The sequence below is a fragment of the Mytilus edulis genome, chromosome 11 (assembly GCF_963676685.1).
Source record: "Mytilus edulis chromosome 11, xbMytEdul2.2, whole genome shotgun sequence".
Taxonomy (NCBI): Eukaryota; Metazoa; Mollusca; class Bivalvia; order Mytilida; family Mytilidae; genus Mytilus; species Mytilus edulis.
In genome coordinates, this window is record NC_092354.1 from 18,702,016 (window position 1) to 18,726,850 (window position 24,835).

A 24,835-nucleotide genomic window follows, 5' to 3' on the forward strand; every position below is an offset into this window, starting at 1 on the left:
ATAGGAACCTTGAAAACACTAAATTCTAAAATTATTATTGCAAGGTTTTTATTAACATGAATAATACACTTTTACCTATACATGCTATAACTGTTTACTTTTACAAATTATTGATGGAGAGTTGTCTCATTGGCGTTCATACCACATCTTCTTTTATCTAAATATTGAGAATGGGTGACACATTTGTTACATGGGTGATTATAACCTTTAAAAAACTGCATTCTGATATCTGATACATGTAGATATATATATGCAAATTTTCCTGAAATAGTAATTAATAATCTCACACTATTATTCATTTTTCAAAAATCGCAATAATGAATGCACTCAGTAATTTCTGAATTTACAGTAACAGATATTTATCTTTATCAACATTGTTGACTTGTGAATAGTTGTTGACTTATATGACCTATCTTGAAAGTAAACAATACATTTGGTGTGACATAATTCAAGCTGTGCACTTGAAATGCATATTTGCAGGTGCACCTTAAAATTTATTTTGTATTTAAACAGGTTCATAAAATATTCTGTAAGCCTGGTGCAATCTCAATGTCTAACATGTCTAGTGGAATTGTTTACCTTTTTATACGACCGCAAAATTTGAAAAAATTTTCGTCGTATATTGCTATCACGTTGGCGTCGTCGTCGTCGTCGTCGTCGTCGTCCGAATACTTTTAGTTTTCGCACTCTAACTTTAGTAAAAGTGAATTGAAATCTATGAAATTTTAACACAAGGTTTATGACCACAAAAGGAAGGTTGGTATTGATTTTGGGAGTTTTGGTCCCAACATTTTAGGAATTAGGGGCCAAAAAGGGCCCAAATAAGCATTTTCTTGGTTTTCGCACTATAACCTTAGTTTAAGTTAATAGAAATCTATTAAATTTTGACACAAGGTTTATGACCACAAAAGGAAGGTTGGGATTGATTTTGGGAGTTTTGGTTTCAACAGTTTAGGAATTAGGGGCCAAAAAAGGGCCCAAATAAGCATTATTCTTGGTTTTCGCACAATAACTTTAGTATAAGTAAATAGAAATCAATGAAATTTTGACACAAGGTTTATGACCACAAAAGGAAAGTTGGGATTGATTTTTGGAGTTTTGGTCCTAACAGTTTATGAATTAGGGGCCAAAAAAGGGGCCCAAATAAGCATTATTCTTGGTTTTTGCACCATAACTTTAGTATAAGTAAATAGAAATCTATGAAATTTAAACACAAGGTTTATGACCATAAAAGGAAGGTTTGGTTTGATTTTGGGAGTTTTGGTCCTAACAGTTTAGGAATAAGGGGCCCAAAGGGTCCAAAATTGAACTTTGTGTGATTTCATCAAAAATTGAATAATTGGGGTTCTTTGATATGCCGAATCTAACTATGTATGTAGATTCTTAATTTTTGGTCCCGTTTTCAAATTGGTCTACATTAAGGTCCAAAGGGTCCAAAATTAAACTTAGTTTGATTTTAACAAAAATTGAATCCTTGGGGTTCTTTGATATGCTGAATTTAAAAATGTACTTAGATTTTTAATTATTGGCCTAATTTTTAAGTTGGTCCAAATGGGGGTCCAAAATTAAACTTTGTTTGATTTCATCAAAAATTAAATTCTTGGGCTTATTTGATATGCTTTATGTACTTTGATTTTTGATTATGGGCCCAGTTTTCAAGTTGGTCCAAATCAGGATTCCATATCAAGTATTGTGCAATAGCAAGAAATTTTCAATTGCACAGTATTGCACAAAAGCAAGAAATATCTAATTGCACAATATTGTGCAATAGCAATTAATTTTCAATTGGAGTTATCTTTCTTTGTATAGAATAGTAGTTGATAATATATGTTGGAAATTTGCCAGACATGACTATGATGTCATTTTCTATTTTTATTTCTATTTTTATTTGCCAATAACTTTTTGTAAATAACTTCATTGGAAATTTGCCAATATAAAATGTTGCTGATGAAGCTTTTTTTCCTTATCTTATCTAAAATGTTTTTAGATAAGGTATGTTGGACATTTGCCAGACATGACTATGATGTCATTTTCTATTTTTATTTGCCAATAACTTTATGTAAATAACTTCATTGGAAATTTGCCAATATAGAATGTTGCTGATGAAGTTTTTTTTATTGTTTTATACAATAAACAATGTATATTCACTTTTACTACCAACCAATCTTTACCATTCAGTGATAATAAGCACTTTATTTTACATTTTAATATTTTATGATGTATTTAAAAGAGTAGTTATTGTTGCAAACTCCATTAGAAATTTGAATTGATATCAGTTTTGGAAAAAGGGAAACAGGGATGTGAAAAAAAGGGGGGGGGGTTAAATTTTTCTCATTTCAGATTTCATAAATAAAAAGAAAATTTCTTCAAACATTTTTTTGAGAGGATTAATATTCAACAGCATAGTGAATTGCTCAAAGGCAAAAAAAAACTTTTAAGTTCATTAGACCACATTCATTCTGTGTCAGAAACCTATGCTGTGTCAACTATTTAATTTTAGATTTAAAAAGTTTGAAGAAGAAATCTTTAATTGATTTGTAAAATCTTGACATTTGTTTTGTGTAAAAAAAAACCATGTAATGTCAAAAATTTGATCACAATCCAAATTCAGAGCTGTATCACGCTTGAATGTTTTGTCCATACTTGCCCCAACTGTTCAGGGTTCGACCTCTGCGGTCGTATAAAGCTGCGCCCTGCGGAGCACCTGGTTTATAATATTATATCCCTTTTCTAATTGGGGGGTTGTCCTTAATATGAATGAAATATTTGCCACTGAACATTAAACAACCAACAATCAATTTATCGTATAGTGGTGTTAAAATGCTTTCATTTATTCTCATCCATTTTTTGGTTTGTTCTCTAATTTCAAAGTAATTTTTCGTCACACTTTTCTCAGTTACTGTTGAACAGAATGAATTCATGTTTTGTTGAACAGCTTTGAATTTACAGTAATTTGTTTTAATGTGTGAACTCTTTTCATATCTGTCACACTACATCCTAGTTTCTGATACTTGGATTTTTGCAATTTGTTGAATAAACTTAAAAATTTTGTCATGCTTTCTCAAGTACTACTTCATATTTCATCATCAACTTGACAAGATAGTGAATTACTAGTTATACTAAGTACTATGTACCGGGACAATGAGTACATTCTTGATAAATACTGTCAGTTTTCTTTTTAATCATTCGAAAATAAAAATAAGCAAGTAAAAATTCTTTTTAATCATTGGAAAATAAAAATAAGCAACTAAAAATGTGTTTGATAATTAACACTAAAGTTTCCTAAATCCTATTCTTGAGTGTAAAACTTTATATAGTGTATAATTAAAGTAATCAAATGAAAACTGTTCCTTTATAAATAAGGGATCAATCCCCCTCCTGTGTGATACAAAAATGGACTTCTTGTTAGTATAACACATGTATAAAGAGTTAATTTTGGGAAATATTTTAAGCAAATTAAAATTTTTAAAAATATATGTAAATCATGCATAGAGTTTAAAATTTGTGAAGCTCTAAGTTTTTATCACTTAATGTTTTGAAGTAATAACTTAAAAAATAGAAATTTTCACTTAAGAACACTCATAGATATTTGGAACAAAACAGGATATAGTCCTTGTATCCCTTATGTAATATGTGTAAACATCAAGTTCTTTTCACTTAAAATTTAGTTTAGATATAAAATACCATCCTTTATGAATGCTGATACCAATGATGGGGATGAGAATTTCAGGAACTCAATTTTCGGCTCTCCCTTGACACCATTTGCGAGTATGGTCTTGAGGAAACAATGATAGTCCATCGGAAGGGGACGACAAATGGCTGACCCATGTTAAGAGAGAGCCATATCTCTTGCATGTTAAAGACACCCTTGTAGATTTCGAAAAGAGTAGGCTTATGCCGCTACAAGGCAGCACTCGCACCCGCAAAGTGGACCCACTACTGTCAATAATGATTTGACTGAAATCTAACAATATACCCAAAACAAAGACACACAGCAACTTAATTAAAATGAAACAAAATTGGTCCAACAAAAACAAAAATACATCACAACATTAAATGAAAATGAGATCGGTCTAAAACATGCAAAATTGTTTTTATTACAGCATGATAAAATTGAGAATGGAAATGGGGAATGTGTCAAAGAGACAACAACCCGACCATAGAAAAAAACAACAGCAGAAGGTCACCAACTCCCCAGAAGTTTACCAACTCAACAATGAGTTTGTCTCATTATTGAAGGCAATCACACGGCGTCTTAGTTAAATATTGATTTGATTGATTGTTGGTGTTAAGTACAGCTCTTTATAAGAACCAGGCAGAGTGCCATATACATGTGATATATGGGGGGTTCCCGATTTTATCTATAAATGGACTAATAGAAGCAATAAATGAATAAAGCTCAAAAAATAATTTTGAGTGTGAAAATATGAGTGGTTGCCATGGTAACGGACACACTATTTTTGGGTTGTTAAGCATTGTAAAATCATTAAAAACATCAGCTAAATCACCACATTTTAGAGCCTGATTATGAATAGAATCATGCATTTTTCATTAATGTTCATAATTACACTTTTATACAACTGGGTTTAAGCTTCATTTTAGTGAAGAATGCATGTCAACCAAGTTTGTATATTTTTTGAAAAAATTTGTGAAAAAATGCATATTTTCAACATTTCTGAAATTGGGATTTTTTCGAAATTATCAAATTTTCTCAGGTGTTTAAAAAAAAAGTGCAAATGTGTACAGAATAGTTAGCACTGTAGTAATGCAGTTTGGATACTACTTTACCAAATTAAATAGAAAAATGCGTGGGATTTTTTTTAGTTTTATCACCATAGCAACCGATTTTTTCCTTGGAAACAGAGTTTTTATTTGCAGAATATTGCAGTTTTAGAGCTTAAATGTCCTGAATTGTTTTATAACCAATAAGAAAATACATAAAAGCCAACTCAAACTTTAAATTACTATCGTCAAGTGTTGTTGACCTCAATTGTTACCACGGAAACACATATTATCCATAGCAACATCCACTTAAAAACTGCAAAAAGAGAAATTTATGTAAAAAAATACATAAATAGAGGGTGTTTATTTTTAAATTGGAATATGGCTTCATTCTTTGCTTCACTCACAGTCTTGTCTGGGTTTTTTTTCAGATTGTTCAAAAAATGTAATATATAATGTAACATTGGGGTTGGAGGGGAAGAGGGGGTAGGGGGGTATGTTGATTTTTTAAAATGTTGCATACAAGTAGATACTTAAAAAGATAATTGCATTTGGTCGGACTTTGTTCCGAGTTCATCATCTGATTATCAATTTTTGGAAGTTAGCAGATGATGAACTTCATGGGTTTACAATAACTGGGCCAACCTGGCTTATGGCAAGGCAAGATAGATATGGCCCTAACAATTGTAAGAAAATTCTTATTTTTTTATGGCACACACCCTTCTAAGATGTTATTCCAGCATAAATCAGAAAATTGACCTGTAACATAATATTAACAAACCAATAATAGAATCATTTGGTCAAAGCATTTCTAAAATGAAACTTAAGTGTGATGGACGGACGGATAGACGGACAGGCAAATTGAACACATTTTAAGTTGGTGGTGACTTAAAAAACAATAATAGTCAATTGTTGATCGCTAATATCAGAAGTCCAGTATAATGGAATCCTCTTTAAATATACATGTAGCTATTAACATATAATTAATAACTCCTTTGTTGTACTACTATCCCGCAATTAAAATTCAGGATCTCCGAGATAGACAAATAGAATACATCTGCTAAGTTGGAATTGTGCTAATCCCGGTAAAATAATTATGATATTACCGGCAAGATTATCATATAAAAAATATCAAGCAAAATAATTGTATCAATTATGAATTATTCCTTACTATGCGTCCTTCTACATACATCTCATAAGTTCAAGATTCCGATAACATTATATCTTGTTGTGTGTGTGTGTGTGTGTGTGTGTGTGTGTGTGTCAAAAGGAAGGTTGGGATTGATTTTTGGAGTTTAGGAATTAGGGGCCAAAAAGGGCCCAAATAAGCATTTTCTTGGTTTTCGCACTATAACTTTAGTTTAAGTAAATAGAAATCTATGAAATTTTTACACAAGGTTTGTGACCACAAAAGGAAGGTTGGGATTGATTTAGGGAGTTTTGGTTCTAATAGTTTAGGAATTAGGGGCCAAAAAAGGGCCCAAATAAGCATTATTCTTGGTTTTCGCATAATAATATTAGTATAAGTGAATAGAAATCAATAAAACTTAAACACAAGGTTTATGACCACAAAAGGAAGGTTGGGAATGATTTTGGGAGTTCAAGTCCCAACAGTTTAGGAATACGGGGCCAAAGAGGGGCCCAAATAAGCATTTTTCTTGGTTTTCGCACCCTTACTTCAGTATAAGTAAATAGAAATCTATGAAATTTAAACACAAGGTTTATGACCATAAAAGGAAGGTTGGGATTGTTTTGGGAGTTTTGGTCCAAACGGTTTAGGAATAAGGGGCCCAAAGGGTCCAAAATTAAACTTTGTTTGATTTCATCAAATATTGAATAATTGGGGTTCTTTGATATGTCGAATCTAACTGTGTATGTAGATTCTTAATTTTGGGTCCCGTTTTCAAATTGATCTACATTAAGGTCCAAAGGGTCCAAAATTAAACTAAGTTTGATTTTAACACAAATTGAATCCTTGGGGTTCTTTGATATGCTGAATCTAAACATGTGCTTAGATTTTTCATTATGGGCCCAGTTTTCAAGTTTGTCCAAATTGTGGTCCAAAATTTAACTTTGTTTGATATCAACAAAAATTGAATCCTTGTGGTTCTTTGATATGCTGAATCTAAACATGTACTTAGATTTTTTATTATAGGCCCAGTTTTCAAGTTGAACCAAATTGGGGTTCAAAATTAAACTTTGTTTGATTTCAACAAAATTGTATATTTGGGGTTCTTTGATATATGCTTAATCTAATCATGTATTTAGATTTTTGATGTTTGGGACCGGTTATCAAATTGGTTCACATTGAGGTCTAAAAGGTCCAAAATTGAACTTTATTTGATTTCATAAAAAATTGAATTCTTGGGGTTCTTTGATATGCTGAATCTAACCATGTATTTTGATTTTGGATATTGGACCATAATAGGTAATGTCCAATTTAAAATTTAAAGCTTTTAAGTTTAAGTTCTGAGACCACATTCATTATGTGTCAGAAACCTTTGTTGTGTCAACTATTTAATCACAATCCTTGAATGTTGTGTACATACTTGCCCCAATGTTCAGGGTTCAAACTCTGCGGTCGTATAAAGCTGCTCCCTGCGGAGCATCTTATTTTAGGTTCAAATTTCAAAAAAAATATTTTGCTATTTTCAACGTTTTTTTAACCTTTACATGAATTACGCCACTATTTTCTGTATCTGTCTCTGTAACCTTTATAAAAGACTGCATTAATCCCGAGATTTGGAATGAAACCACTAAGCTGAGAATATTTGCATAAATACAAGATTAATAACAGTAATAATTTGAAGACAAATTCCACACATGGTCTTATTTAATTAAATGCAACACTAGAAACAGCGCAGTACATACCAATGTTATTTTTCTTTGTAATTATCAATGTTTTCTAGTCCCAACAAGTTGTAATCATTCATGAATACAAGACTTTAGTGTTTCATGTGTAAAAAAAGAATAAATTTCCGATGTCCCACGCGTTGTGCACACATTTGATCAATTCAAGGTACAATGGCAAAAACTAAAATAAACACTTTTATGGCCGCGCCGCAATTTGGAAGGGGGGAGGGGGCGTTGTAGTAGGTTTAATCCATGTCCGTCAGTACATTAGTTGTCACAAAGTTGGTTTCTATTTTGCAATTATAGTTTGCCTCAATCAAATCTTATGAAACATGTATACACAATGCTTATTACCACAAAACAGAGATCAAGTTTGAATGTTGTTGGTTAACTATAAAGAAATTTCTAAAAGTGACCATTTGATCTTAAGATGTGGTATAATTGTTAATAAGACAACTCTCTACAAGATACCAATGATCATAAGAAAGTATCCAGAAGTAAATTTTGTAAAAATAAAATTCTATTTTTTTCCGTATTTTACTTATAAATGGACTTATTTTTTTTCTGCGGGGAAACATTACATTTACTCTGTGGTTAAAGGTTTTAGAATTTTAATAACTTTCTCCAACTATCCTGGGCATGCTGGGTTTGTACCAAACTTGGACAGAAGCTTATTTATGATCATAAGATAGTATCAAGAAGTAAATTTTGTAAAAAGATAAATCCATTTTTCCGTATTTTACTTTTAAATGGACTTAGATTTTCTTCCAGTTAACATGACATACAGTCTGCAGTAAAAGTTTTTAAAACATTTATGAGATTCATAAACTATCCTGGATTTTTACCAAACTTGGACAGAAGCTTCTTACAATCAAAAGATAGTATCAAGAGGAATATTTTTAGCGATTTTTTTCCTCATTTCTGTTGAGCCTGCGATTTACAGCAAAAGTAGGCAAGACACTGGGTTCCGCAGAACCCTTACAAATTTATTCTTAAGGCATTGAATGAAATGAATAAAACTTGAGGTTTCCCAAAATCTGACAAAAATCCCAAAACATGACAACTACAATGTACCTTAACTTAGCTCTGAAGCTAAAACCAAGTTATATCGATGTTATATAAGAAATTTCTGAGAGAAAAAAATGATTCTATTTATTATCAGGCTCGCCGACCAAACGTTATCTTTTCAAAAATCTTCATGTATGATATCTTTTTAAAAAAATGAACCTACCCCCCCCCCCTTTTTACCTTCTAACCCCAATATTACATTATATATTACATTTATTGAAAAATCTGAAGAAAAAAAAACAGACAAGACTGTGAGTGAAGCAAAGCATGCAGTCATGTTCCAATTTGAAAATAAACGCCCTCTATTTATGTATTTTTTTACATAAATTTCTATTTATGCAGTTTCAGAGTAGATGTTGCTATGGTTAATATGTGTTTCTGTGGTAACAATTGAAGTCAACAACACTTGATGATAGTAATTTAAAGTTTTTATGTATTTTCTTATCGGTTATGAAAAAATCCAAGACATTTAAGCTCTTAAACTGCAATATTCTGCAAATAAAACTCCGTTTCCAAGGAAAAAATCGGTTGCTATGGTGATAAAACTGAAGAAAATCCCACGCATTTTTCCATTCAATTTGGTAAAGTAGTATCCAAACTTCATAACTTCAGTGCTAACTATTCTGTACACATTTGCACTTTTTTGAAAAACACCAGAGAAAATTTGTTAATTTCGAAAAAATCCCAATTTCAGAAATGTTGAAAATATGCATTTTTTCGCAAAAATTTACAAAAAAATTACAAATTTGGTTGACATGCAATCTTCACTAAAATGAAGCTTAAACCAAGTTCTATCAATGTTAGATTTGAACATTAATGAAAAATGCATGATTCTATTCATAAGCGGGCTCTGAATTGTGGTGATTTAGCTGTTTTTTGAAAGATTTTACCAAGCTTAACGACCAAAAAATAGAGTGTCCGTTACCATGACAACCACTCATATTTTCCCACTTAAATTTTTTTTTGAGCAATATTCATTAAATGCTTCTACTAGGCTAATTATAGATAAAATCTGAAACCATCATGTATCGCACTCTGCCTGGTTCTTACAAAGAGCTGTACTTAAATCTACAGTTAGTACTCCGTAGGGACAAATTTTTATTAAATTAACCAAACAGAATAACACATAAAAAGTAAAATCACAAAAATACTGAACTCAGAGGAAAATCAAATTTGGAAAGTCCATAATCACATGGCAAAATCAAATAACAAAACGCATCAAAAACGAATGGACAAGAACTGTCATATTCCTGACTTGGTACAGGCATTTTCAAATGTAGAAAATGGTGGATTGAACCTGGTTTTATAATTCATTGTAATTATTGGCTGGAAAACTGACAATTGTAATCATTTAAGATCATGATTTAAGTCCTTGTCAATGATTTATATATATATGCAATGCATCATATTTCAGGTATTGGTGTGGCATTACTTATTGACCTCTTCCTGACCTGTGTATACCTTGCTCCTCTGATCTGCCATGTAGGTCTATATGCCATGTTATCAATGGTGGAGAAACCCTATGTATGGGGTACCTGTAGCAATGAATGGAATTCAAATCAATGTTTTGATCATGAGACTACAACGTAAGTATAAAAAATATACCTGGGGGCTGGGGCCTCTCTTTGTATACCTTGCACCTTTGATCTGCCATGTAGGTCTATATGCCATGTTATCAATGGTTGAGAAACCCTATGTATAGGGTACCTGTGGCAATAGATGGAATTCAGATCAATGTTTTGATCATGAGACTACAACGTAAGTATGAAAAATATACCTAGGGGCTGGGGCCTCTCTTTCATACCTTGCTCCTCTGATCTGCCATATAGGTCTATATGCCATGTTATCAATGGTTGAGAAACCCTATGTATGGGGTACCTGTGGCCATAGGTGGAATTCAGTTCAATGTTTTGACCATGAAACTACAATGTAAGTATAAAAAATATACCTGGGGCCTCTCTTTTATACCTTGCTCCTCTGATCTGCCATGTAGGTCTATATGCCATGTTATCAATGGTTGAGAAACCCTATGTATGGGGTACCTGTGGCCATGGGTGGAATTCAGATCAATGTTTTGATCATCAAACTACAAAGTAAGAATGAAAAAAAAATTGTCTGCAGCCTCTCTTTGAAAATGTTTATGTTTTATTATGCATGCCTATGCCTAATAGAGTTGGGTAAGAATAGGATAGGAATTTCATTTTTTATACCCCCACTTAACGCTTTGAAAAAGGGGGAGGCATACTGTTTTACCTCTGTCTATCCGTCTGTTCATCCATCAATCAATCAGTCAGTCCGTCCGTCCCATGAATATTTTTTGTCACATTTTTCTCAGGAACTACAAAACAAGGATTTCTGAAATTTGGTTTCAGGGTTTATATGTCTGCTATACCGTGTGATGCGTTTTCAGATTCATCACTCGACAACTTCCTGTTTACAGAACACTTGTATGATTTTACACTATTAAAATTATCCACTTGTGGCAGGGGTAACACCATGGCCAGTGAGCAGTAGCTCGCAGTTTCACATGTTTTAAGTGTTTCTTCTTTCTTAATATTTTTATATAGATTAGACTGTTAGTTTTTCTAACTGAATGGTTTTACACTAGTCATTTTTATGGCCCTTTATAAATTATAGCTTGCTGTTTGGTTTGAGCCAAGGCTTTGCATCGAAGGCCATGCTTTCACCTATAATGGTTTACTTTTACAAGTTGTGACTTGGTGGGAGAATTGTCCCATTTGCACTCGTACCACATCTGCTTATAATATATCCATGATATCCATATGTCCATAAAGTATCAGTATCACATGCACTTTTAGGCCTAAGTATTAAATTTAGGTTAAAATATACATACAGGTGTTTACAGTTATCTTGCTGATTTTTTTCACTGTCCATGAAACATTTTAACAATTTTCAGAAGAAAATTATTGGGTTATCTTTCTTGGTATGCTATTCCAATATATATCTGTTATCATGGTTATAAACAATAATGAATTTACAATGTATTTAAAAATTCTTCTTAATTTCTAACCACTTTAAATGCTGCAATTAGGCATCATTGTTCCTGGAACAAAATTAAATATCTTTGAAATGCTGAGACCTGATTATTATGCCTGCTTTCAGCAAAGCAAAACCCATACCATATTGTAAGCTATAAAAGGGTTGGACAAGAATTCAAACAAGGAAACCAACTTATCTAGCTAAATTCATTACAATTTATTACAGTGATAGAATAGACTATTTAACATGTTTAAGTTAGATATGAACATCAAAATACTGAAAAGTTATAAATCGAAACTGCTGGTGAAAATATGTTAATTTTATTGCATACTGTGGATTCATTTATTTCCGTGGGTACCAATTTTCATGGATATAAAAGGTAAACTTGTATGTTCGTAGATATTTAATTTCATGGTTTTTCTGAGGTCTGCATACAAGCCCATATATAATTTGTTATTCCTTCAACATTTAAGGAGGTAGACCTAGGTTAAGGGAAATAACTCTTAAAATCATCAGTACGTTTGTCTCAACCGTTTTCATAAATATATTCTAAGCTTCTAGGTTACATAGATTATTTCCAATCTGTTTCAGGTAAATGCTTGAAAAACATTGATGAAACTTGACTTTAACAAACACATAACTGATTTAAAGAGTTATCTCCCTGAACCAAGGTCTACCACCTTAAAAATCTTTGAGAATTGATATCCAATGGATAATAATGAATCCACAGTCTGTCAATTTTTTTTATAATTACAGTAATTTTATTAATTTTAAGATGATAAATCATAATTGAATTTCTATTTACAGTGAATCAGTTCCAGCTTTTATAGGACCTCAAGGTAGACAAAGTGATGCCCGTCTGCCTGAACAGGAATTCTTCGAGTAAGTATATAAAATTGAGAATGGAAATGGGGAATGTGTCAATGAGACAACAACCCTGACCATAAAGAAGACAGCAGCCAAAGGCCACCAATGGGTCTTCAATGCAGTGAGAAACTCCGCACCCTGATGCGTCCTTCAGCTGTCCCCTAAACAAATATGTATACTAGTTCAATGATAATGGACAAATGATGGATATCATACTAAACTCTCTATAGTTTCCGCTGTTTGATGCAGACCATCTTATCGAAAGGGTCGCTTTGAACATATATATGATTTACTGTCCAAGTTTAAGTGGGGTACCTAACACAAGGGAGTTAATTCTTAAAAACCAGCTGTGCATTTAAATCAGATACTATTAGTAAGGAGAAATCCAGCTTTTTGATGATCAAAATTAGTATTTGTCAAACTGCTATATATCCAACTAAAATATTCCTGTAAATTGTGGTTCAAAAGTCTAGAAATTTTCATATTAGCCTAAACAGGTCAAAGTAAATATTTTGTCAAAGTTATATGAAAATTAAACGAGCCAAGTCTATTTCAGTCAAAGTGTTGGGTTGGGTACCCCCTTAAATATTTGCATTACTGTTTATTGTGTAATTATTTAAAGAATTTGTAATTTATTTGTAAAAATCAGTATGTAAAACAGCAGTTGAGCCTTTAGCCTGAAATTGAATCGAATTTTGGAATTATAGCAAATTCACCTTTGAAATTTTTTATAATACATTTCTTTCGAGAATTCACCAAGGTTGACATGTATAACTAATGATAGCCATGTTAAATTTTTACACATTTTAGCCACAAAATGAATCATTTTAGAAATTTGTTATTTACGTGAACAGATGAAAGAGCGAAAAATACCAAAGAGACATTCAAACTCTTAAAAACTTAATGAATTTGACATTTTTTTTCTTTTTACAGTTATAGTTATCTTCAAGAGATTCCTTATATCTCTAACATTACAGAATTTCCAGTGTGGCATTTTTCAGAGGCATTCCAAAAGATCAATTTCTCTCTGGCTCCTATAGCATTGCTTGTCACATGGTTGTTAGTGTTTCTATTTATAGCTTTTGGACCTAGAGTGTGTGGATGGGTAAGAAATAATACTTCGTATTTGTTAGATAATAAGGTTTTAATGAATTTTAGCTAGAGTTGCTTCCCTTTGTCTCCATGTTGTATGGCAATGTACGTAAGGTCGCTAGGCTTCTAAAAATGTTGTCTATGACTTTTGTTGGCTAAAACTACTTTTTGGCACAAATCGTCTTTGGAAAGGACATGTTTAATATTCCAAAATAGCACACAGTTAGACCAATCAAAACATTTGAAATAAGACCTGTTACAAAATTTTCAATCTCAGCTGTTTGTAATGTTTGCTTCCAAAATGTTGTATGCAAAGTTGAAAATTGTTGTATAATAAGTTTGGGAAGCAAATGCTTGTTCATTTCTTTATTTCCATGAAAATAAATAAAGTTTTTAGGTAGTCCAGGGATGTCTAAGTTTTTATTTCACTGCCATAAACAAAAAAACAAAAATGTTCAAGTTCACGACATTTTGGAAACTTGCATTTTGACCAAATTTTCAAAGCCTGTTGGTGAGAAAAAACATTTTGGAAGCCCAGCAACGATTAAATCCTTCATAAAACAACCAAATTCAAATTATTTCTTTCCCTTTGCCGCCATGTTTTATGGGAATGGACACAATATTAATATCCTTTATTAAAAAACACCCAAATTTCAAATTGTACTATTGTCCACTCCATTTTAGAAAAAAAGTTGTTTTCATATCTATTTTTATTTGTTTAAACCCATGTTTTAAGTTATAACTTTTATACACTGTACATGTAAATTCTGAAATTATTGCATGCATTTATTATTGCAGTTTTGTAATTTAAGACTAAAATGCGATTTTAATTTTTACAACATTGAGAAAAGGCCTGTTTAGTTTTTAATTTTAAATTGTTAAATTTAAAAAGTTTAAATTATTGCAATTATAACCCTGTCGCAGTTTCACAATGATAAAAACATTGCATTAATTTCTACATTTAAAGTACTTAGTTTTGTTTATCAGACTTGCTCGTACAACTTGTTCAAAGGAGTAGGTTCAGTAAGACCCCTTTTTGGCCCAAAATTAAGCAGTTTTGCAAAATTGTGAAAATGTAATCTTTTAGTTATTTTTTGGAAAGTAGAATGCTTCTGCTACATAAATATGTGCTGTTTTTGACAATACAATGCACATATATTGTGTACTAGCATCATAAAGTCATGCTAAATTACTGAAATCTTCACAATTACAGCATTTTAGTTAAATTTTAGACGGTTTCCGTCTTAAATGAAAGTGGCCGCATTCGTGTTCATTCATAATATTGAAATGTAAGTTGTATTTGATGATAATACATAACATATATAAAGGTTGAGGATGAACACGGATGCGGCCACTTTCATTTTTGACAAAAACCATTTGAAAAGTGACGATTTTTGGCAAATTTGATAGATATTTCATATCTAAGCTTGAATCGGAGCGTTTTTGATAACTTAATCAATTAAAATCTTTCACAAAAACTAATTAAATCAATTGAAACAGACACTTAAGTGTTTAAAAAGTGTCTAAAATATTTCGTCAGATGAACTTGAAAATTGAGGCCAAAATCAGCCCTTACCTGACCTACTCCTTTGGTTTGTCAAATAAGAAAATCAATCTGTTAGCCCTGCAATTTGGCTTCCAAAGGGAAATAACTCCAAATAAATTGTGTCAATGGAAAACTAGCAATAAAAAATAATTATAAATGAAAAAGAGGCAGAAGACATAAACTGAAAATCAAAACTCTAAAAGTTGAAAAAAGACCCAACAAAATCATAGCAAAACACTAAAATGAAAACAACAGTCTACAAATTAAGATATAAAACACTAAAGACGACGAAATACAAACTGTTATGTTACCTGCTGTAGCTTAGGGCTATTCCATTAAAATGTATTTTGGAGGGTAGGAAAGGAAGTATTTTTATTGAATGTGGGTCATGAGTCTTTTTTTTATTAAAATTCTACTAACCTAATGCTAAATAATCTAAAAAAATGGTTCTTGGTTGTAGGGATATTTTAAAAGTCCCTTTCTACCTTCCCACATATATTTGAATTGAATAGCCCTTAGCTGGCTGCGTGCATGTAAGATGTTTTCATAAATTTTCAGATGCTCAAGACTAAACCTGTGCATGTGATTTTATTTGCTCTCTATACATTTCTTTAATTCTGGTACCTCTCATATATATTTATTTTACTTTTTCAGATTCTGTTCCTCCTGGGACCAGCAAGTTTAGGCTTGTTATTTGCTGTGATGGGTTATGGATATAAAAACTTGGATCCAAATCATACGGGAAATTTCCTGAAGAGGTTCTATAAACTTGACTTCACAGGATTTGTTGATCCGAAGGCAAATCCCTCTGTTATAGATGTAAGTTGCTATTTCTTCTTCTTTGTATTATCCTCCTGTAAGTAGGAGCACCTCCATAGTTCCTTCTGTTATAAATGTAGGTTACTTTTTCTTCTTCTGTGTATTAGCCTCTTGTAAGTAGGAACACCTCCATAAATCCTTCCTTAAGTTACTATTTCTTCTCCTATGTATTAGCCTGCTGTAAGTATGAGCACCTCTATTTAGAGTTTATACCCTTAAAGTATGTTTATCAAATACTGTTAAAATATTTTTCTTCATGGAGTACTATTTTTAATGGATTTTGTGGACATAGCTCTTTCCCATAACTCATTTCTTGAATTACAAATTTTACTCTAATAGTTATTATTGAATTTGGTGACCTCCCTTTTCTGAACACTTCTTTCAAATAAACATTCAAAATAAAAACAATAATAATATAATTTATTGAAATTTGAAGCCATCTTCCAATGACCTGTGAATGCCATAGTAGAGGGGGCATTAAGTTTTACCCTTGTCTTTTTGTATGCATTGGCATATGTCCCAAAGTTGGTTTCAGTTCTCTAACCAGTTTGCTTCAACCAAACTTTATGAAACTTATACAAAATATTCTCTAACTGTAGTTTGGCTCAACCAAATGCTATTAAACATATACACAAAGCTTATTACCACAACATACAGATCAAATTTGAATTTGGTGGTGTCACTTCAACCATTCTAGAGTTATGCCCCTTTACAAATGGAAAAATTGGAATCTGATATCTGTTCTAATTTCATTCTTTATGTTTCAGGACTGGATCAATGGTTTTAATTTGTTGATGTTTGGGTTACCTGTTTGGACAGCTATACCTGTATCAATAGGAAAATGGGTTGGAAAAGGTCGTATCAGTCGAAATGTGTAAGTGGATTGGAAATATGATCTTTGTTGCATAAAATGTATACGCTCGTTAACAGGACATGGTATACTGTTGTATGTGTTGTCCTACGTCTGTCGGTCTGTCTGTCTGTCTTCAACATTAACTCAAAAACACTTTTAACAATTCGCATGAAACTTTGGTGAATTGTTTATATCTATTAACATGAGCTCCTTTTCGTTTTTTAATAACTTTAAGATTTTACGTTTACAAGTAACAGGGTTTTATTCATTGAAAAAGGGGGGATTTTTCAGTTTTCGGACAAGAATTAAAAAATGCCTTTTCATATCTTATGTCAATGTTTGTTGTCTGAGAAAGATTCAACAAAATTGGTGACCATCCATGCCCAACTTCGATTGATGTGTACAGAGGATTGGTATTAAGGAAGTCGCTACTCAGTTTCATAATAAATAGCTTTCCATAAAACTAGTATACATTGATAGGGGATTAATTAAGAAAGCAAAAAAGGCAAAAAAAATATACAGGTCAATGTGCTTGTTTTCAAGATATTAGCCATTGAAATTTTGTCGGGAAAATGTTTTCTCTTGACTTTTCATAGCTTCATCATTGACAAGTTTAAGTTCTCAAAAACAATTAAAAAATAATTAAGACTTTCACAGATGGCTTATCATTATAAATCTAAAATATTTATAAAAGAAAAATGAGGGTCAATGGGCAAATTTTTGAAAGGCATTCAAATGGATAAAACAAGAGGATTCCGAAAATTTGACAAAAATCTCAAACCAAACTTCCTTAACCAGATTTTAAAATGAAAATATTAGTTATTTAACAATGTACAATTTTTTTGTACAGTGGTCATATTTTGAAATTTTAAGTAAAAATGAATAATATGATATAAATGTCACATGAATACACAGTAACCATGGTAACATTCTTTGCTTATAACTGAAACAGGAAGGAAAATATCCAAACTAAAAGAAGAACGTATAGAAAGAAGACCTAGTATCACACTTATAGCATATTAAAAAAAAATCTGTATTAACATTAAAGTAATATAGCATTACATAACCATTGTTCTATAACACATGTATAAGGTCCTAAAAGAACAGTGGTTAAGTTTGTAAGATACAGAAGAAAAATTAAATACGTAAAAGGTTTAAGGTGATACATAACACTACAGGGAGATTACTCTGGAAAAATCAGCTGAACGTTTTATTCACACTCCATTGTTAGGTAGATATTAAACATCTGAAGGAACAAAATAAAATTGAGAATGGAAATGGGGAATGTGTCAAATCGACAACAACCTGACCATAGGGCAGACAACAGCAGAAGGCCACCAATTGGTCTTCAATGTAGTGTTGTCAAACTGCTATATATCCAATGAAATTTTTTCGATAAAGTGTGTTGTTTCAGTTTTTGAGATTTTTATATTTTTGTCAAAGGGTCAAAGTTAGTATTTTGACAAAATTTTATTAAAATTAAAATGAAGCAACTTTATTTTAGTTAAGATATTTGGTACTATCTTAATACAAAGTAATATGAAAATTGGTTTTATATTACAGAAATTGGCTGGTGGTTATTTTTGTGTATGCTTGTATAGTACAAGTCCCACAGTTGGCAATGGCACCGTATCTAGGAAACCTCCTGGAGACGAAAAATGTAGCTATTTTTACAGAGACAATGTTTAAAGGTATGAGAGTTGAGATATTTGTGTCAATTTACAAATCGTTTGGGATGTATTACTACATTTATTTCACTTGACTGGGCGGGGTTTAAGAAGTTCGCTTATTTAGGACCAGTCCATCTATAGATGGGAGTTTTTGGATAAACTTGTCAATGCAGTGTCCAGTTATTCGTCCCATATAATACACTCAGTTCTTTTGTATATATGCGTTTGATGACACTGATAGATGATAAGAATTTAATATTAATTATAACTGCAATAATCCTTATCACACACGACATCAAATAAACTGTCCTTATGCAAATTAAAATGTAAGCTCCGCCCCATCAGTTGAAATAACATTGGTAATACACAAATGTAGCTGTTCGTTGGCTGAAACTTTTGTTGCAATATAATTTCTTCTGATTCTATCTAACTATAAAGAAAGATGCACTCATGTTGTTTTGTCCTAGGTTACCAATATTTAAAATAGTTGATGTCATATTCAATGAAATAATGGTAATGGATGGGCCTTCCTCTCATGAAAAAAAACCCCATTTTCTCTATAAAATTCAGTATAGTTATCTGCCCTTGATTCTAAAGAAAATATTTTCTTAAATTTTGAAATAGACTTAAATTTTTGTTTAATCTTTAAATTTTTAAAAGTTTTAAAAGTTTTTGTTGTATACTGAAAGATACTTGAAGAAATATGTTAAATTATATAAGTATGTTTCCAACATGCCCATAAGGGATGCTCAGAAAAAGACACCCGATCTACCTCTAACACTTGCAATGTTGAAATGTTGTGTGGCAAAGGTGGTAACAGGGTATATTATTTATGAATATACAAGATTAGGTGAAAAAACCCTACAACAATCAAACATTTTTTTATAAAAGAAAAACTGAATGTCTGAACAAATGTACTAAAAAATAATATGAATTGTACATAACAAAAAGATATCTGTATTATTTTAATAAAAAGGTGAAAGATCTGTATTTGATTAGGAATTAAAGGTAACGGAATTGTTTTAAAATGATTTTGTATTTATTTTTATTTTTTATACAAACAGGGCTGGCGAGTAAGTCCATTCACTTAACCCTATCATTTGCATGCCATTCCTTTTACAGGATATAATTAACAGTTTTATGTTGACATTTTCAGTATGATAGTTAAATTCTAGTGTTTTCATTGGTGTAGACCTGGTCATGTGTCCCACAAAATTAATTCTAGTATTTTCATTGGTGTAGACATGGTCATGTGTCTTACAAATTAAATTCTAGTGTTTTCATTGGTTTAGACATGGTCATGTGTCCAACAAACAATTCTAGTGTTTTCATTTGTTTAGAAATGGTCATGTGTCCCAAAAAAATGATTCTAGTGTTTTCATTTGTTAAGACATGGTCATGTGTCCTACACAATTAATTCTAGTGTTTTCATTGGTTTAGACATGGTCATGTGTCCTAAACAATTAATTCTAGTGTTTTCATTGGTTTAGACATGGTCATGTGTCCTATAAAATTAATTCTAGTGTTATTGGTGTAGACATGGTCATGTGTCCCACAAAATTAATTCTAGTGTTTTCATTGGTGTAGACATGGTCATGTGTCAGAAAATATTCATCAGGCATAATCTATCAATGCTTGCTTGTAACTGGAAATATTGGTGGGATACCAATCATATCATAGGTTTAGTTAAACCAAGAATAAAAATGTTAAACAAAGTACAAATATTCTGACGGCTTTTATGTTGTCTTCAGCAAAATAATGAACTAAGATCTTCCTGAATCCATTAAAATATGTACTAATTGAAGAAAAAAGAACCCACAGTCATGACAGCAATGCACAGATAACTGTTTCATTTGTTTACATGAAGTGTTACTGGTATCATTCAATAAATGGAGAAATTCCTTAAAAGTACAAAGCCTAGCTCATTAAGAAGCTAAGCTTTCCGGATAACTTTTTAGAATTTTAGATCAATGAACGAAAAATAAGGTAGAAAACTTTACATTAGTTAATTAACCTGATGAAGACGGGAAGGATTTGAATAAAGAAATTTGTCATTTATATTAAAGTGACAAGATGTGATATGATTGCCAATGAGACTATCCACCATAGTTCAAATGACGAAAATAAAAGTAAATATAGGTGATCTAATAGCTTTCAACAATAAAAAAACATAGTCCTTACCTTTTATAGTCATCTTTAAAAGGCCCTGGACATTGAAAAAAGAAGCTAATTTTACATTTACCATACTGAAAATGAAAATGTACTACTAACTAGAGAATATGATTTATCATGACAATTTACATAGGCATATGTGTAGATTGCAGAGAGTAGAATATTAAGATAAAATTATTGGAATTTCATTTTTATCATTTGCTGATACATACACTACAGCTCAGGTGGATTTTGCTTAGTCCACCTGTCCACAGTGGGAGTGGGCACCGAGTGGGCAAAATTTCTAGCTTGTCCACTCTGCACACCCATAGGAGTGGGCATGCATATTTTTTTGTTAAATCAAAATACTTGCAAGTACCATCAATTGAAAAAAGCAGATAAGCAATTTTAATCAATATTTTTTACAAAAAAAGAGATTATAGCTGGAGTGGGCATGGATGGGATGTCCACAGTGGATCGGTGGAAAAAACCCAAATCCATCCGGGCTGTTGTGTATGTTTCATGAAGCTTTTTTACCCTCAAATCACCAGTTCATGCCTGCAAATTGACAAATTCAATACTAATATCTTCCAAGCTTAAGTTACTAAGAAGGCTTTATAGTCAGGTTTTAAAGAGAACACTGCTTTAAGGTTCTCGTTCTTGTGTAATTATGTTTTATTACCCCATGAAGAATGCATATAGCAGGTCTGTCTGTCTGTCAAATTGTCAAGCCTGTATCAGTTTCTTGTCAAAACAGTTTGCAATAAAATTGTGGATACATCAACTTGAAATGTAGTATGTATGTTCATTAAATTCTGAAAAAACAAATCATTTTAATCGCAAAAATGTTTAAATTTAGCAGTACTTACACATGAATGTTTTTAAAGTGATCTCCCTTTAGATCTATTAAAAAATACTGAAATCTGTCCTTAATTATTTAAAAGGATTTTTGGGTAGATTTACATACATGTCTTCAGCAGACAAAAGAATCTTAAACTATTCACATCACTCATTTATCATGGCTTTGGTTGATTTGCGAGTTGTAGCACCTGCTTTTTATGTTGTAAATAAAGCATGACTGTTTTAGGTATTCAGTTTGTGTAGTTGGAAATATTTCGTTGGTTTTATTTGTTTATGTTTTTCGTTTCCTGTGTTTTTTGTTTGGTTGAAATTATTTGTAATGTTATTTATAATGTTAGAAATGTCCTCCAATTTGAATCAATATATATATCAGTCATCTCGTGGAAGACAACCTCCAATAATGAGAAAATCCGTACAGTATAGTAGGCTATAAAAGCCAAGACTTGAAAAATATGAAACATTTAATTGAGAAAAAACAAAAGGCCTTATTTATGACAAAACAATTTACAAAAAAAACCAAATATGACGGCAACCACTAAACTACAAGCTCCTGACTTGTGACAGGCACATACAGAAAGTGGTGGGGTTAAACATGTTTGAGTTTGATGAAGTCATCACTAATACATACATGTATAATAAACATTATATTAAAACTTTTCCAAGTTATTCAGTTCAAACAAATAAAGATGAAAAGAACTGTTATTATTGTAAATACATATTGCACTGTAATGGCACAGCAAGCTTAAGCTCACAGCGAATCACTAATTGTACTTTTGAAAGAAATAGCTTTGGGTTAAAATAATCTCAAATGGAAGTTTGTGTAGACTTGTAAGTGTAGTGGTATCTTGTATAAATTGGATACATATAGGAAGCACACATCAACTAAAATGCAGATTTTGTCAAATATATATTTAAGAAAACCTCTTCATTTGAGTATAACAATTGACAAATCGCTTATCTACAACATCAATGAACATCATTAAACAATGATATTGTTTGCCTTAAATTAGTGGAGAATAAAGGCTTTTTCCCCTGGAGAAGAATCCCAATTTGAAAAAAAAATGGCTTAAAATTATTCCCAAAAAGACAACTTTTTTCCCAAACAGTGCAGTCTCAGAAGTAATTGTGCATGAATAAAAACTGAAAAACACTCATTTAAACATTTTTCATGCCTAAAATGACTGTTTGAGCAGATGTGAGGGTCTATTTATGTATAATCATTGACAAAAAGGGGTCTTATTTCAAAGCAGGGGTTGACTCTTAAAAGGAAGTCTGTAAATTGAAGTTTCAGTCAAATTTGTGGTTTATTTTAAATTTCCCAATTTGATGAAAATGACGCATATTTTCCCAATAAAAAAGGGTAGAGGTAGTTTTGAAAAAAGCCAACAATATCACTGTTAAAAGTCTTATTCTGTTTTCACAACCCATCATTAAAATTGGTTCTTGGTTCTGTAAAAAGCCTTGTTTTTACAACCACGTTACTTAAACTAGTATTCTCTCTATATACATTATGTGAGAAGCTGTTGTAAGAATCTGTTTTTTTCTTCTTCAGGTTTTAAGGTTGTATTCCACAGTATGCCAGCAGCGTTTGCTGTTTTGAAGGTTCCACCTGTGTACGCCATGCTGTTTTTTCTGTCAATGTTTATTTCCGGTGTGATGTTTTTGGTAAGTAAAGATAACTTTGACTGCTTCCATTAAATGAGCTTCGTCTTGTAGAAATCAACCTTATGCAAGTTCATGTACACAAATACATGTATAAGACTTTGATCCATTTTGGAATACTTAAGAAGATATAAAAGATGCATTTTGGGCTGTTTTAAGGTGGTACCTACCTCTTTCACTAAAATTAATTTGGCTCATTTAATTTTCATAAAATTTTGTCTAAGTATTAACAAAAATATTCAAATATAAAAAAATTTGAACCAACCGTTTTGTCAGAAAAATTACACTGGTTATATAGCAATTTGACAAACACCAATTTTGATCATTGAGAAGCTTAATATTCCTTTTACAACACAACGTAATTAAAACGTTTAGCTGACTTTACAGAGTTATCTCCCTGTAGTGTTAGGTACCACCCTAAAGGGTTGTCTTCTTATAAAACCTACTTTTGGAACAATTACAGACTTTCCGTAGAAATTATTTCAACCCACAATAGGTTAACAGGGGTATGGATTTTCGTTTGTATAAGGTCGATTTCTATACGACGCAGCCCAAATCCGACTCAGCTCAAATATTACTGTTTTCTAACCTGCCGTAATGAAGAGGCATTAAATTTTACCCTTGTATGTCTGTACGTATATGTTTGTTCCGTGTGTCCTGCAGTTGGTTTCAGTTCTCTAACTTTAGTTTGCCTCAACCAAATGTTATGAAACTTATACACACTACATATCAAGTTTGATTTGTGGTGGTGTGACTTTAACAGCTCTAGGGCTATGCCCTTTACAAATGGAAAATTTTTTGAATTTTTCGTTTCCGTTTGCTTATTTATAATCTGTTGAAAACCAGGTGCCATGACAAAAAAATCTACTTTTAAATTTGGAGTATATAGGGAGCAGATGACACAATTAAGGACAAATTTAGCCATGATTTAATGTTATAGCATGTTTTTATCATTAATTATCAGAATAATTTTTAGACTTAAATGCGATTTTGATTTTTACGATTTTGAGAAAAATCCTGTTTAATACTTAGATATACAATATATCAAAATGCCGGTTTAAATTATTGCCTTTACAACTCTGTTGCATTTTTCCCAAAAAAATAAAAACCTCGCAACAATTTCTGAATTTACAGACTTCTATAATAAATTAAATCGTAACAATAGATCTTAATTCTTATTTCATTTCAGTGCATTGCTGTGATGACCATAGTGGACAATATAGTGGACAGTTTAACGTCGAGATATGCCAGATTTACCGATCGTAGATGTTGTACCACGTTTGTTACTAGTTTCTTGTTAATTTTGCTCCTGATGGGATTAGGTGTCCTACATATGTCAAAGGTACGAATATTTATTGATAATATTTATGAAAGGGGCAATAAGGGTTCACCCCAATAAGGGTTCACCCTTGTCTGTCTATAAGTTCTTATGCATCTTCATACGTTGGTAGAAATTGGTTTCCGTTCTATAAATTTAGTTTGCATCAACCAAATGTTATAAAACTTATTTATATCATTAGACATGTTAGACACAGATCAAACTTTTATTTGGGTGGCATCACTTGTCTCTTTCTTGAATTGAGTTATGTCCTTTTAAAGTCATAAGAAAACCTCAAATCAAAAAAAATAATGCATACGTTTTTTTATAACTCAATGGATAGTTTTCATTAT

The 24,835-nt window shown here is 31.7% G+C and overlaps 1 protein-coding gene across 4 annotated transcripts in view; it reads left to right on the forward strand.

Annotated features, from left to right (window-relative positions):
* The window catches only part of LOC139495280 (sodium- and chloride-dependent GABA transporter 2-like), a 73,275-nt gene that overhangs the window by 34,589 nt on the left and 13,851 nt on the right, over positions 1-24,835 (forward strand). For 2 of the 4 annotated variants that reach the window (XM_071283576.1, XM_071283577.1), the window contains 9 exons: positions 10,058-10,229; positions 12,451-12,525; positions 13,444-13,615; positions 15,803-15,967; positions 16,735-16,841; positions 18,384-18,511; positions 19,555-19,563; positions 23,055-23,167; positions 24,354-24,506. In XM_071283576.1, coding sequence (XP_071139677.1) covers positions 10,058-10,229; positions 12,451-12,525; positions 13,444-13,615; positions 15,803-15,967; positions 16,735-16,841; positions 18,384-18,511; positions 19,555-19,563; positions 23,055-23,167; positions 24,354-24,506 — 1,094 coding nt within the window. The remainder of the gene's footprint in view (positions 1-10,057; positions 10,230-12,450; positions 12,526-13,443; positions 13,616-15,802; positions 15,968-16,734; positions 16,842-18,383; positions 18,512-19,554; positions 19,564-23,054; positions 23,168-24,353; positions 24,507-24,835) is intronic. The other 2 variants (XM_071283579.1, XM_071283580.1) reach the window with 1 other exon arrangement.